General features: G+C 44.1%; 1 protein-coding gene across 2 annotated transcripts in view; it reads right to left on the reverse strand.

The window, feature by feature from the left end:
* Positions 1–7032: 7032 nt before the first annotated feature.
* Pde11a (phosphodiesterase 11A) overlaps positions 7033–14899 on the reverse strand; it is a 350512-nt gene continuing 342645 nt past the window's right edge. For both annotated transcript variants that reach the window (XM_021181980.2, XM_029474559.1), the window contains exon 20: positions 7033–8591. In XM_021181980.2, coding sequence (XP_021037639.1) covers positions 8436–8591 — 156 coding nt within the window. In that variant the 3' untranslated portion in view covers positions 7033–8435. The remainder of the gene's footprint in view (positions 8592–14899) is intronic.

Consider the following 14899-nt stretch of genomic DNA (forward strand, 5'->3'; position numbering starts at 1 on the left):
AAGGAGCAGATAGACAATAGCATCAAATCAGGCTTTCCCCAGAATTGACTAAAGCAGACTTTCTGAAAGCGTCATAGTTGAGTTCCTGACCCAGATTCTCAGCAGAAGTAGCTCTCTGTCACCTCCATTAAGCCATCTCCATCACCAAGATGGAGATAGATAGTGTGATGGTGAGATGGCAGAAACCTTTTAAAATCTCAGTGACACATCTTTTCCAACAATGCCACATCTTCCCCAACAGCGCCACCAGCTGGGGACTAAGTGTTCAAACATCTGAACCTATGAGGGACATTCTCATTCAAACACTACAGAGGCTGAACCATGACAACTAAGAACTAGGTTCCATGAGAAATGGTGAATGGCAAATCATTCTATCTACATGTCTCCAAGAAACTGTAAAGGCCTGCCAAATGCGGGCACCAAGTGTGTATGAGGAAAGATTATTGTGTCCCTTTTTTCTATAGAAACAACCAAGTAAATTGGTGTGGGCAGTAGGCTTCTGACTTCCATGACTCAACTGCATTTTCAAACAGATATACAATGACCAGTGGAATTGGGTATCCCCTAGTTCCTAGTATCACAAGGAGAAGGCTGAAGCAGGTGTACACTTGCTCCTATCATATACTCCTATCATATAACAGCCGCTTTTATGTGCGTTCAGCCTTCCCTCATGTGGAGAATTTGCAGCCATGTGACTTCTTGGATGTCATCACACAAGGGACATTCCTACAATCAATAAGAAGGAAGGAACAGATCGCACCCGTTTTATGTGTGTGGAGTGGGTCTTTGGTCCACTAAAGATCTTTTTTTTTTTTTTTTAAACAGAACAGGTAAGGACTACTATATCCCCCACTCTGAGTTTACTATTACTCTGATTGTCTGGTACCCTTTTCGGTGAAGTCTGTGGTGGGGGTATATGACCCCTGATGCTCAAATATTAAAGAATATGATATGTCTCCTTTACAACTGCTGACCTGTCTGACACTTGAATTTGGAAATTCACACTCAGTATTTAAAAATCTTTATGCATAGACTGTTATTGTGAAAAAGCTGGCCTTAAATTATGATGTATAAACATGAAATGAGGAAATGACCTTTTATCCTTTCAGTCTCTCTGTCTGCAAAACTGTACTTATATGATGAAAACATCCCACCTTCAAATGACTTTTTAACACCCTCTCCCATGCACACTGAAAGAATTGTCAGCTTTCTCCCAAATTTCTTGGCTACCTCTCTGTGTTGGTGTCTGTCTATGAGTGCAGCAGCTGAAGTACACAGGAGGGTAGCCATTTTGTGTCCTCCTCCTTATTTCATGGAAAGTGGCTCCAATGGCCTGGCTTGAAAAGAGCAGGGCATTTGGCTTAGACAGATGGAGGGCAGGGTCATTTTCAAAATGCAATGAGCACCAATCCCACTGTGAAATTGGCAGGACCAGAACTACCGCTGTGATAGACTGACTTTTATTTGGTCTCTGATAGGTAGTTGGGGAGTCGTTTCATTGTTTCTTGGATGGGAGAGAGAAAAGGAGATCTTTTAATTAATGATGGAAGGCCTGGAAAACAAACCGAGTAGAATATTACAAAGTATAAAATATCATTTTTGTTTACATTAGGGTCTTGACGAGCTGGAGTATATGTCAAAAGCAAATCTTCAATATTATCCTCAGCAATAGGACAACATGCAGTGGTTCTTATAAAGTGCATTAGAGACATAAAGAAAGGAGTGAATGACTGAGAAGGTAGTGTGACACTCGTGGCTGGCTTTGCTGGACTAGGGTGGTTACCAGGAAGAGTATGCAAAACACAGCAGGGCAAAAGCATTTTGGTGCTTCGTATCCTTCTGTTCTTCCTGCCAAAATACAAGGCAATCAAATGTACAATGGATCGAGATTCCCTTTTAGGATTAGCTGGTTACCCTGTGAATGTGACCGTTTGTGGCTGGTACATTGCTAATTCATGAGTGTCTTAGGCACAATCACATGCACGCATCTTCCTTAATGAAGGAAGTCATCTGTAGAGGTAGAGTTTTCTTCCCCACTATGGCTCCTGACCATTTTTTTTTCCAGGAGCTCAGTCCCATTGAACTTTGGTCATCTCAAACCCATCTCCACTATGAACAGGGAATCAAAATTAGGGCCAAATCTGTAATGTAATTGACTGAGTTTTAGGAGCCCGAGTTCAGTTTTTTGAAACGTTGGGGCCGTCTGTACGCTGAATCAACAAGATCACTCACGTTTAGTTGGAGAGCCATTTCATCTCATGTGGGACTTACCTTTCAGAGAAATCTTCCTCGGTATCCAAAGATCTCTTTCTTGAATGGACTTTGATTTTGATCAAGTAGCTTGTATTTTAAAGTTTACAGTGTTACTAAATCAACTTGTCTTAGATAGTGCAGGAGCGCTATTGTTTACAAAAGGGATTAGTGGAGAAGGTGAAACTGTGCATCCTAGTTTGTCAAACAGTCGGGCAGCCTTTCAAAGAAAGAGCTACTCCAAGCCCCAGTATTGTGTGTATACAGAAGTCATGCACCACGATCATCACCAGGCCCCCTTTGCCTAACTCCCTTATCCATCCCCACAGACCTTTTCTGAGTTAGAGATCCTCAGTTCCACTTCACTGTAGAACTGCAGGCTGCAATACACAAAGAAGCCAGTGGCTGCAGCAGGCAGGGCTGGTATTTGCTTATACTGTCCAGTAGAGGGCCACACTACACCTCTCCCTTCTCTCCTTGGGTGTCTCCTTCCCCAGCCATTTGATCTGGCTCTAGATTATTTGTTGCAGTTCATTCTGATAGAAGAGGCATAACGGTGTAAGAATTTTAAAGTTTAAGCACTGAAGCCATTGCATAATTGCATCACATCACTGTGGCTGTCAGTCCTGTGTAGATGTGACCCCACCTTGTGTAACTGTCCATGCAGATGTAAGCAATGCATAATGGATGGAGGGATAGCTTTCGGCTGCAGAATTCTTCTACCTCCAGACAGCTTTCAGTAATGCGAAGAATCTTTTGTCAGTTTAAAAATGAGGTCCGGGGACTCCTAACACACAATCAGACGGCACTGGTCAAAGTTAACGAGCTAAACGGTCACAATTTAAATGGTAGGTATTAGAAAGCATGCATCTTTCTTCCAGCCCTCAAAACAAAGACTATGCCAGACTGTTAGTTAACCATTAAGCATTTTATTAAAAACAAGAAGTCTTTTTTTTTTTTAAAGTAGCCCGTTTCAAAGCCACGTGTAGTTGCTTCTGAAATGGACAAGCAGCATTAAACCAAGTGTTCCTACAATGATTAGCCTGGGAAGGACACAAACAGAGGAGCTTCGCGTCTTCTCCTTCTTCTGTGTAAAGCAACAATAATTAGGAAGCAAGTCAGTAGGGAATCCCTTTTAAACTGTTGTAAATCAAAAGAAAATAGCAAAAGTAACAGCCCTCCGAGGGAACGAGACTCAATAACTAGACTACGATCTCCACACTTGCGCTATGCTTTAAAACTGCTGTAAATATGATCTCATCTAAATCTACGCTAGAGCAAAAGAAAAACGAGCACTCTAACACACACATAGACACAGAAGGGAACTCACCCAAACGATGGTCTCAAAGAACACACTTGGGTTTGGTTTTTTTTTTTTTTATAGCAAATAGTTCATTTACTTCATAGAACACTTTTGCAGCAGTGTGTACATTGAGAGACATTGGTTGGTACAGACTGACACAGATGAACAGTTTGCCCTTAGTGCTGCTGAGAGATGCACAGACATGCAAGGACATTCAAAAATCAAAGTCTGTACAACCCCAAATCACTAGGCAGGGGCAGGGGTGCACGGACAAGGAGAACACAGCACTGGGTGCTGCTAAATCTAATGCCTCCCCGCCCCCATGAAATTCTCCAGACACAGCCTGGTTTATTTCTGTTCTAGTATTGTTCAGTTAGCACAGTGGCTCTCAACCTTACTAACGCTGCGACCCTTTAACACAGTTTCTCATGGTGTGGTGACCCCCAACCATACAATTACCCCCATTGCCACTTCAGCATTGTAACTTTCTCCTGCTATATCTGATATGTAGGATGCCTGATGTGTGGCCCCCAAAGGGGTCTCCACCAACAGGCTGAGAGCTGCTGGCTTAGGAAGTGTGTGATACTTTGGCCACTAATAGCCAGACTTAACCTCTAAACTCCAAGTATAATTGGGGTGTGGGAGCTCTTGACAGTACATGGCAGAAAAACAGTTCCAGTTTGATACTATGAAACATACAGAATTCACTAAAGGAGGCGTGACAGAGCTTTTAGGGTCCCAAATTAGGTTACATTCAGTTACTTTTGTTAATCTTTTTGTCTTCCCCGGGCCCATGCCCATGCATTTTTCTTTATATTTGGATTTATTTCAAACATGTTTAGATTTCGGTTGCAATCATTGTTTCTATTACTAGAAACGATGATTGGGGTGTGTGTGTGTGTGTGCCTTTCTGTAACTCACCAGTGTCAGTAAGAGAACTGGGTTTTAAAAATAATTGTCCTGCAAAGTAGATTGAGTAGAGACAGCCTAATGACTTGAGCCACTAAAATAAGTGAAACTCTGACATGCAGAAAAGGCAGTGGAATTCCAGAAACATATTACTGTCATTGCACTAATAAAAAAAATTTCTAAGATCGTTTTAAATCCAAGATACTTGCAAACCCGAAGTCCTGGGAAGCATTGTAGGCCTTCAGGTTTCAGAAACAGGCAGCGCATGTGCAATTTTTACTTTTCTTGGCTCTCTTTAGAAATTTCCTTCTACACTAATGATTCCCATACGGATGCAATGCTGTGAGATAACTGAAAACTGTTCTTTATGAACTAAGAGAACACAGTTACAAGCAGGTACTGATGGCTACATCATTCACGGTCATTAGAAGCAGGCTCAGACACTTTGTAGGAAGGTTGTTCTGTGTCTGCTCCCTCTATGCGTACATTTTTTTTTCATCTTTCAGTGAGAAGATGGCTCTCAGGTTTGCTTCTATTTTATTTGAGAAGTAGAAAGAAAATGACCCTGGATGAATTTTCCAAAGCAAAGCATAGCTTGGTCCTTTGAAGCAGAAACTGAATAAAAGTTGGTGCTTTTATTTAACAGATAGAAACCTGCAGAGGTTCAGAATCCCAAAACGAGAGGCCCATGGGCAGCCAGCTAGGATGGAGTCCTGCCCTGCTGTGGACGGGTAGGTACCCTTGGCTGGCTGCCCAGGTGCCCTCGCTCACCAGGATCTCCAGCTGTGTTGTAGCTTGTGCACGAATTATCGACATACTCACCAGTATTAATAAACATAGTCTCTGAAAAAATACATCTCATACAAAAGTAGGATGGCCTCATCTCAGCTGTTCATGCCTAAAGACCTGAGGAAGGAGGCAATCTTGTCTGTTCGAGTCTTATTTTGAAGAAGGCTCATATTTCAGATGCCTTCCTTCAGCAAGAAACAACAGTGATAAATAAGGCTTGGGAAGTCCCCTCTCTCTGGGCTTTGGATAGAGATCGGACATGACTCAGGTACATGGGAAGGAAATTGCTTTGCAGGGGATTTAAAAAATACCTTCAAGCCCTAGAATCCCAACCTTTAAGCTCCAGGGTTCGACATCAAGTGGGCTACCGCCCTCTCTTGAACTTCTCCATAGTCGTGGAGGAACAGACCCGGGACATTACTCAGCAGTTTCTGGATCTTGACCCACAATGGGAAAGATACCTTGAGACAGGGGAAATAGATGGAAGCAATTACAAACAGCTATTTGATTGATGGTTGACATTGTCAGGCCTCCACTGTCTGGCAGACTGCAATGGTGTTGAACTCCCTTTGCTACCAGTGGATGTTGCTATTGGCAACCATGCAGTAAAGCCAATAAAAAGGCAAGAAGAGGAGAGGAAAAACTCAACCTTAGTGGAAGCCGTAGGGTTTGTGCTATAAATTATGTCCCCCTCAACACTCTGTAGCATCAACATTCAGGGTGGAGGGGACCCTGTCTCGTTGCTGCCTGCAGTCTCTGAAAGACCCCGGGTCCAGTATTATCATAAAGCCCATGCTTGAAATTTCTTGCTGTAGATGGACTGGTATCCGTTTTTCTGGCTGTTTATTTATTGTTTGGAAGGGTAACAGATGCGGGCTCACTGCAACCTCATATGGACTGATTCTCCATTCCCATCTTTGATATAAACGTGATGAGGTGATGTGGTGCAGTACCCAAAAGCACCTGGGCTGCAGACACAATGATCTTGCAGACAACCCCCACCGACCCCGCCCCTGTCTGTTCCTAGCTCCGCCCAGCCTTTGTTCCTCACCTGAAGGAGGGGAGACAGCTTTGCAGAAGCTATTTTCCTTTATAGCAGAGTGATTCAGAAAACTGGCTTAATAAAATCCATAAATCTGAACAGCCTCCTCTTACCTGCTCTGCCGAAGCTTTTTTTTTTTCTTTTCTTTTTTTTTCCTGAGCTCATTTTCCCCTGCAGTGTCTCCAGTCTTCCCTGCAGACACAGCTGTAAAGGGCACCTAGCAACATTGTTTCTTAGTGCACCGATCTCTCTCTTCTCTCCTTTGTCAAGCCCCTCTGTGTAATTGTCTCTTTCCTGCTCTAATGACGACAAGGTGCTGCACCCTCTTTTTTTTTTTTTCTTTCTTTCTGGAAGTGCAATGATTTTTCTTTGTTTGGATTGACTTTCACCTCTCCTTAGCCGGTTTGTCTTAACCACCTGCCTCTGCCCCTAATTCTCCTGTAGTCTTCTCTCTATTCTTTTTCTAGCCCCACCCTTTGCATGGTTTATAATGTTTCTTGCTATAACACAGCTCCCTTCCTTGGATGATTTTCAGCTCACTCCTTTCCTGTCTTGTTATCTTCATTTAACTATCCCCCCACCCCCACCCCACATACCTTCAAATATCTCCTGAATACCTAGAAGGCAACGGCCCTGTGAAACTAGACCCCTGTTTCTTTTGGATTTGAGTAAAGTTAAAAACCGATACTGATCCATTAAACTAAGAAAAAAAAATGGTTTGTAAGTTGAGGAGAAAAGTTTCGTTACGTTTTAGATTGTTCAGAGCTGGGTTGACTCTCAGGTTTTACACCCCCCAGGGACTTCCCGACCTTTTAATCTCTCTGTGGAGCACCATGTACGTGAACAAAGAGATGCTTGTTTGGGCTCTAGATGCCCAAGACCTGCTTCACACAGAAGATTTCAGATTCCAGCTGTCTTTTGCCCTAGGGAATCCTTAAAAGTTTATTTGGACAAAGGCTTTCAGTGCTAGGATTTCTGCAAACAAACCCCTAGTGTAATCTCACTTGACACTTTGGGAAACAGAGAAGTCCAGTCCGAACTCACTCAGCTAATGATGCAAAGTGAGAGACAGCAAGCCCAGTGTTCTTAGGGTAAGAGAGATCCTGTCTTTAGTGTCTCAGGTGAACTGGGCATCAAAGCATTGTTCTAGTGACCGCATCTATTTTTTTCTGTTTTTTCTGTTTGTTTTCACATTCACAACCTAGTGGAAATAGGTTGTACAGATGTTATTTCCTGGCCTTTCTAGAATATTCTTTTTTACATGTAAGGAAGAATGTAAAATCGTGGTTCCTTAAATTGTATCCTCAAACCTTCATCCCCTTCACTTCAAACTATTCCATGCTTGGTCACTGGGTGCCTCTGCACCTGTGAACTATTTCTCACTGTTGGAAGCAGTTCCGGTATTTATACATGTCATTCGTGGTACATGTGGCCTTAGATCCCCCTTCACCTTTGCTTTAATAAAATTATTAATCTGTTCCTCCTAGAAAAAGGCTTTGCATACAAAAGGCTGAATTCAAAAAGTGAACCATGATCTATCTCACTGCAGAGTTACAGACCCTGTGTAACACCAATTAGACAAACACACCCTACTATACTACTACTGTGGGAATCAAGACTGGGGTTACCTGGCACTATTAAGTCACGTAGGTTTATCCACTAGGCAACGAGAATCAAGGGCCTGGTGCATCACTAAGAAGCAGTAGGATTAGAAGTAAAACATCTATAACGCAAATCTGCATTCTCGGGACCATCTGGTGAGAAAGCCTGCTCCAGGAGAGGCTGCAAAGAAAGGAAGGGCTAATAACAGAAAAGTACCATATAGGAAGCAGCCATAGTGACACTTTTACCACGGTGTCCTCTCAGCTCAGCAGGAGTGGGGCCGATGGCCCTCAGGTCCATGGATCCAAATCCAGCAGTATGGGTTCAGGATGGAAAGTTGAGGGTCATATTCTCTGTCCCACTCCATCTTTCGTGTCTCTGCTGCCATCGACACTTTCTTGGGTGCTTCCTGATACAATCAAAGCTTTGGGACTGAGTATCCGAGCCGAACCAATAGGATGTTGCGGTTCAACCAAAGCAAGTAGTTCAGGATGCGGAGGACCCTCCCGACCGCAGGGTGGCGCAGCGGCTCTGGGTGGTTTACAGTCTGTCTTCCCCGGCCACCACGGGACTGGCAGGGTCTGGGGAGGCAGCCGAGACCTGTAGTCTTTTTTGGTGTAACTCTTCCCACTTCCTTCGGTTGGCAGCCACTGAATCCAGCATTGGTTTCAGTTTTGCATTGACCTTCACCAAGGCCTAAAACAAAGAGGAAAACAGGTGGAGAGAGCAACCCGGGTCATGGATGTGTAGAATCTTTCTCCTTCTGTTTAAAAGGGGGGATGGGAACCAGTTATATGAAGGGAAATGATTACTTTGGTAAATATGAACTATTTTGCAGAGAATATGCAGGCATCCAACACGATAGTGTTGGATTCATAGAGCCCAGGCAGAGAATGAATGAGACAAGAGGGCTGGGTATTCCTCAAGGCTTTGTAGGCTCTGAGTCTGCGTGCACATCAAACAAAACAAGACAAAAACGCAGATCACCTGTATCTACTAACATACATGTCTTTGCCTGGCTAGAGAGAGCCCTGCCTATCAATCCATCAGGCTGGGAACTTAAATTAAAAACAAAACACCCAACCCAACCAAACCAAACTTACAATGACTCTGCCCCAGATGCCCAGGGGAATTTTCTCACATTAAAAAAAAAAAAGATCAGGTGAATTCCCAAGACAAGAGGAAGGACTCGTTTTCCTCCGAAAGCAAAATGTGGGTGGCAATGCTGAACATTGAGTCACAGACTGACATGGAGTGATGTAGCTCTGAATGACGTGGATGGGTCCCAGTGCCCGAGTGTTCCTCTGGGGGTGTGTGGGAGAGGACAGGTCTTCATGGGAGCCTGCTGACAGGACTCTGTTGCTCTCCCACAGATCTGTCCTTGTATCTGGTTGGCTTGGCTGCAAGCCCTCTTAACTTTCTCAGTGTTCCTAACTTTGCACTTTAAAAACCTTAGATTCCTTCTAGCTCAAACATCTGTTTTCACTCTAGTAACATGCATGGGAACAGATAATGATGTGACGGGGTCAGGGCGTGGAAGAGAGGGCTGGAGAGGCCAGGGGAGATGCGGGGAGGGAAGGCCTGAGGAGTGCCATTTGGGGCAGATGGATCACCAGGCTCATGAAACTCATGCTGCAGGGCCCTTAACTGCACAAGATTCATAGATCCTTCTAAATACTTCTAAATAAGTTTTTCTTTTTAAGAGAAGAGGTCCCTGCTTCCAAGTGGCTTGATGGACTTCTGGCAGGGTGTCCTTCCCTTAAGCACAGCTCAACACACCTGCCAGTAAACCTGACAGACCCCCCTAAAGAGATCTGAGTGAGTAGTGAGACGCCTGCTGCTTGAGGTGAAGCTTCCCACTGATGCCCTGTAATAGTTATTCCCACCCTTCCTCCATCCCACCTGTGTGTGTGAGTGAGTGCGTGAGTGTGTGTGCGTGAGTGTGTGTCTCCATTCCCGTGACCTTTGTTGCACTGACTAGAAACATCTCATTTAAAAATCAGACGTACCCATTTATTTCATATATGAAAAGAGCAAAGCAACATAGTAACCCAGGGATAAAATTTTCCCTTTATTTCCAGGAGAAAAATGCAGATGCCCCAATCCTGCTCAGTGCTCGGTGTTTGTTTGTTTTTGACCACAGTGTGAGGCGGCTGTGACTGCAGTGGTTTTATTTAGCATGCCTTGGCACTGTCTCCTCTTTACCCTGATCAAGCCTTTTAATTAAACCGACTACTGTAATTCCTATGGAAATTAGTGTATATGTTATTTTCCTGCTACAAAAGCATTTCTCTAGAAATTATTTTTTTTTAATCCCAGGAGCACGAATTGGAAATTTTTTTCTGCCGAAATGTAATTAAAAACTCATTTGATCACACTATTTCTGGCTCTGTTTTACTTATTAAATTCCTGTAATCAGTTTTCTTTTATGGAGCTGCTGGGAAATGATCTCAAAAGCAACACATTTTTCTCTTCTTTGGCAGGTTCCCGAGCATTTACTAAATTACATTCCTAGCACCTGCCCAGGATTCGAATTACTCCACCAATTTATTCTTTAAAGCATTTAAGTTTGTTTGGCTTAGCCCCAAATAGCTTTTTCCCCTATATCTTTCTTCCTTTCTTTTTTCTCTTGCTTCCTTTGTGTGGAATAAAACACCGTGGGGGGTGGGGTGAGGGGAGTTAGGGAGAGAAATACTGATTTCTCAAAATTCCCTCCTTTTCTTTGTTTTCTTCAGAGACAGGATTACTAAAGGAACAATCATTTTTCTTAGGACAAGTGTTAGTTCTGAACAAAGGTAGCAAAATTCCCCATCTTGAGGAATTGCCCTGATGCTATAAGTTTGTACCTAAATGCAGTTGGCTGCAAGGGCGAGGAACTAGTTAGTGTATTTGTGTCTGTAAAGTACCTGCAAAGAACAGAAGTAGACTGTCCCCTTCCCAGCCACCAGCTGTCAGGGACTCATTCAAGTAGACAAAGAATGCAAGCTGTGTGCTTTCTATGAGAAACTCAGGACCACAGAAGTTGCTGCTGATGCTCTGGGTAAAGAATGGAATCAATCAGAGGTGGGAACACAACAAGGTTTTCCCACGAAGAGAGGGGAAACCCCTCTGCAAACCTAAGCCCCAAGGTTCACGGCATCTACTAGCCAGGTGCTGTGAGCAAGACAACTGCTCCTAGCACATACAAAGATGTGGACTCAAAGGCTGGCCACTAGCAGGTAATCCCTGATGGCTCTGTGAAAGTGAATCCCTCCTCATGGAAAGAGAGAGAGAGGAAGAGTACCCGCTGTCACCTATGAGGGATTCATAGATGGTTGCATTAGCCACAGGGTGCCCAGCTTCTCTGTGGCATTCCTGTGCATGTTCATTTAGAGACCATTTAAATACCCCAGGGGCAATGAGCACACTGTTTCCCAAGGAGTTCTAAAAGCCTCTGGTTTTAGACTAGCGTTTCCTGCTCTGAGTTCAAGGCTGTGGCTCTGTAACTTATTCTCAGGGGTTTGACCAGACCTCTCCAGAGCAATGTGGGACTCATGACTCTAGTGTCGATCCTGTGAAAACCCAATTGGACCCAAAAGTTGGATACCACTAGCACTCTCTTGTCCTATCCAGAGTACCTGGGATGCTTTTTGTACGCGGGGACACACCTTACACCAAGCCATCTGGGTTGGCCCAGGGATTTCTCCCTCCTGGCTTGGAAAGTCACACTCCATTGTTGAGCTCTCTAGTGGCTAGCACAAGATTTTAGTTATATTTTCAATAAGTAGCATCCACGTAGCTCAAGGGATACACGAGGGTACAAAATGTACAGTGTAAAGTCTCCTTCTACACTGCCCCAACCAATAGATAGGAACAGCTATTAGTGTGGCTTTCAAGAATAATTTTTACCTGTATAAATTAAAAGTGAGATTTTTTTTTATGGCTACCTAGTGTTCCACAGCTGTCAAACCAGTTCTCTGTTGTTAAAGGAAATTAGTGTTGTTAATATTTGGCCATCCTAAGTAATGGTGTTAAGGATATTCCGTATATAGCCATTCTGTAGATGAAGACTAGCAGAAAGTCAAAGGATAGAATTAGCACTTCTAGGTCAAATGGTATGTGAATTTGTATTTTGATAATATGTATCTGTTAAATCAATACAGTGTCTAAGGTAGAGAATAAGAGGTCTATACTAAGCATGCTAACAAGAAAAATGAGAATACAGTCTCAAGGCCTTGAAAAGAGGGAGAATGCATAAAGCTGAGAAGAACACACAGACCTGGCACTTGGACCCCTCTCCTCTGGACAATCCAGATGCTTGTGTGTACACAGAGGACTCCATCTCTCCCCAGCACCACAACACACTGCTTTAGGATGTTTCTGAAGCCCGGCCCCTGAAAGCAACTCTCCACATGGCAAATGACCCCATCGAGATCTCCTGCAGCCGATGCACTCTCTTGGTCCTTTACACGCAACCGACTTGACCACCCTGTTCATCTCACGGGTTACCGCCGTCATCACCACATGTTAAGGGATGCTTACTCAGTACCAGGCTGTGCTGTTTCAGGCACGCTGATGGCTGACTTTCTCAAGAACCTCATGAGCTCCATGTAATTATTATCCGCGTTGCTGTTAGTTTGTAATGGAGAAAAACCAAGACCTACATGAAGGGCTTGTTCACAGCAACTCAGTGGGTAATGAAAGAGGTTGACAGTGTCTCCACCTCAGTACGGCTGCTGCTGCGGGTTAGATACATGTTTTCTGTGGTGGTTGTACATTTTAGGATACCCTAGATGCTGGTAACAGTAACTCTCTATAACCCAAATTGTGGTAACCCAAAATATCTTTATCTTTGAAAGATATACGCATTGTGAGGTGTCGGCAGACTCATCCCAGCCATGAACCACAGTGCTTAACTGAACCTAGCTTTCCTGCCATGTGGATGAGCCCACATATATAGTATAGTATATTCGCTGGCAGAGAAGGGAGGTTAGCTTCCTTTGGCCAAATGGTGCTCTCCCTTTCCCGTTTCTGATGACATTTAAGAAAAAGAGATGAGGAGGATTTATATAATGAATGTTTACTGCACTGGGCCAGGGCTAGGGGCCCAATGCCATTACCTCACAAAAACGTCCTGGCGGTTCTATGTGGTGGGTCTCTTCACCCTCTCTTTATAGGTAAGGAAACTGCAGTTCAACAAGGTCAAATGACTTGCCTGTCATCAGTGAGAGTCTTGCTGGTTTCAAGTACTGTGTGGCAGCTCCCTCCCTGGACAACGAGTTCTCCTTGATCACTCTTGCTATGCTCAGCCGTCTCTCTGAAGCCTCCTGTCGTCTTCCTGTGTAGGTAGACCCAAAGCATGCCAACAATTTCTCCAGCTATAGTTTCCATGCTGGAAATGTTTTGTATTTTATTTTTAGTACTTTAGAGATGTGATCCCACCCTGGTTTTTTGTGGAGTCTTCTAGGTGGTTGGCCTTGTGCAGATGAGGTAGACGATCCCCTTCCCAGCCACCAGCTGTCAGAAGCTAATTGGAGTGGACAATGAATGCAAGCTATGCGCTTTCTATGAGAAGCTCACAAGCACAGGAGTAACTGCTGATGCTCTGGGTGAAGAATGGAAGGGTTATATGGTCCGAATCCATGGTGGATATGACAAACCAGGCTTTCCCACGAGGTAAGGTGTCCTGACCCACTGTGGGATGCACCTGCTGTTGGGAAAGGGGCATTCTTGTTATAGACCAAGGAAAACTTGAAGTATAAGTCTAGGATGCACTGTGGATGCCAACCTGAGTATTTGAAACTCAGGCTTGCTCAGCCATATACTCTATCTGGTCCCCCCATTAGATACCCAGAGCAATGGTCCATCTACTCTTAGACTGGAGTTTCCATTGTTGTAAGCTTTTAAGAATATTTTCCTCCTTTTTCAAGTGCATTGATTGAGTCTTCTCATTATTATACACCAGGGCTTTCTCGTGCCTTTGGATCCTGGCGATTCTAGATATTGGACATTGTGAGTTTTATGTGGATATCAGTTACATTTGTCATTGCAACCACAAAATATCGGAAAGAAGCGACTTAAGTAAAGAAGGGTTTGTTCTGTTGCAGAGCTGAGCTCTCTGCTTCCTGACCGTGAACACATTGTGACCAGATAGCTGTGATCCTGCCACACCCCCTCCTCACCACAATGGCGGGTGCTTTGCTATAGTGATGGGAAACCGACAGATAGCTGTGCCGCTCCATGATCTCTGCACATAATAGACACAGGGCCATTCTGCTTTATTACTTATTTAGCTGTGAATCTAATTCATATTACAGCGACCTTGGGAGGTACCTGCCTTTCCTCTCTCCCTGTCATAGACCAATGGCTGGTTAAGGCTTCCTATCTGTAGCCTAAGAGGCCGTCGTGTTCTGACCTTCTACCCAATCCAACCATACAAACAAACCTAGAACCCCATCTCCAGATGAGCACAGGGCTCTCTCAGTGCTATTGTTCCTGAGGCCACATCGCCTTCAGCTCTCTGGGCTGCTAACAGCTGGAGTTTGGCCTCGAGTTCCTTCAGTCACGACCCACACCTGCTACCATCTGGCATGGTAAAACATCTACCATTGACCACGGTCACTTCTGGGATCGAGACATCAAGATGTGAGACAAAAGAGTAAGAGCCTGGCTTGCTCCTGGAGACAGCGACAGCCCCTCTGCCTGATGGCCGTTGTAAGGGCACAAGAGAAACTAAATTCACACCAGACTGGGCTTTGAACCTGAATGTGTCCAAATATATCATCAATACTTTAATAACATCCGAGGGAGTTATCTGAGCTAGATATTCGTTTTTTTTTTAAACTATTTTTTTTATTACATATTTTCCTCAATTACATTTCCAATGCTATCCTAAAAGTCCCCCATACCGCCCCCCACTTCCCTACCCTCCCATTCCCATTCTTTTGGCCCTGGCATTCCCCTATATTGGGGCATATAAAGTTTGCAAGTCCAATGGGCCTCTCTTTCCAGTGATGGCCGACTAG

This window comes from Mus caroli, chromosome 2 (genome assembly GCF_900094665.2).
Source record: "Mus caroli chromosome 2, CAROLI_EIJ_v1.1, whole genome shotgun sequence".
NCBI lineage: Eukaryota > Metazoa > Chordata > Mammalia > Rodentia > Muridae > Mus > Mus caroli.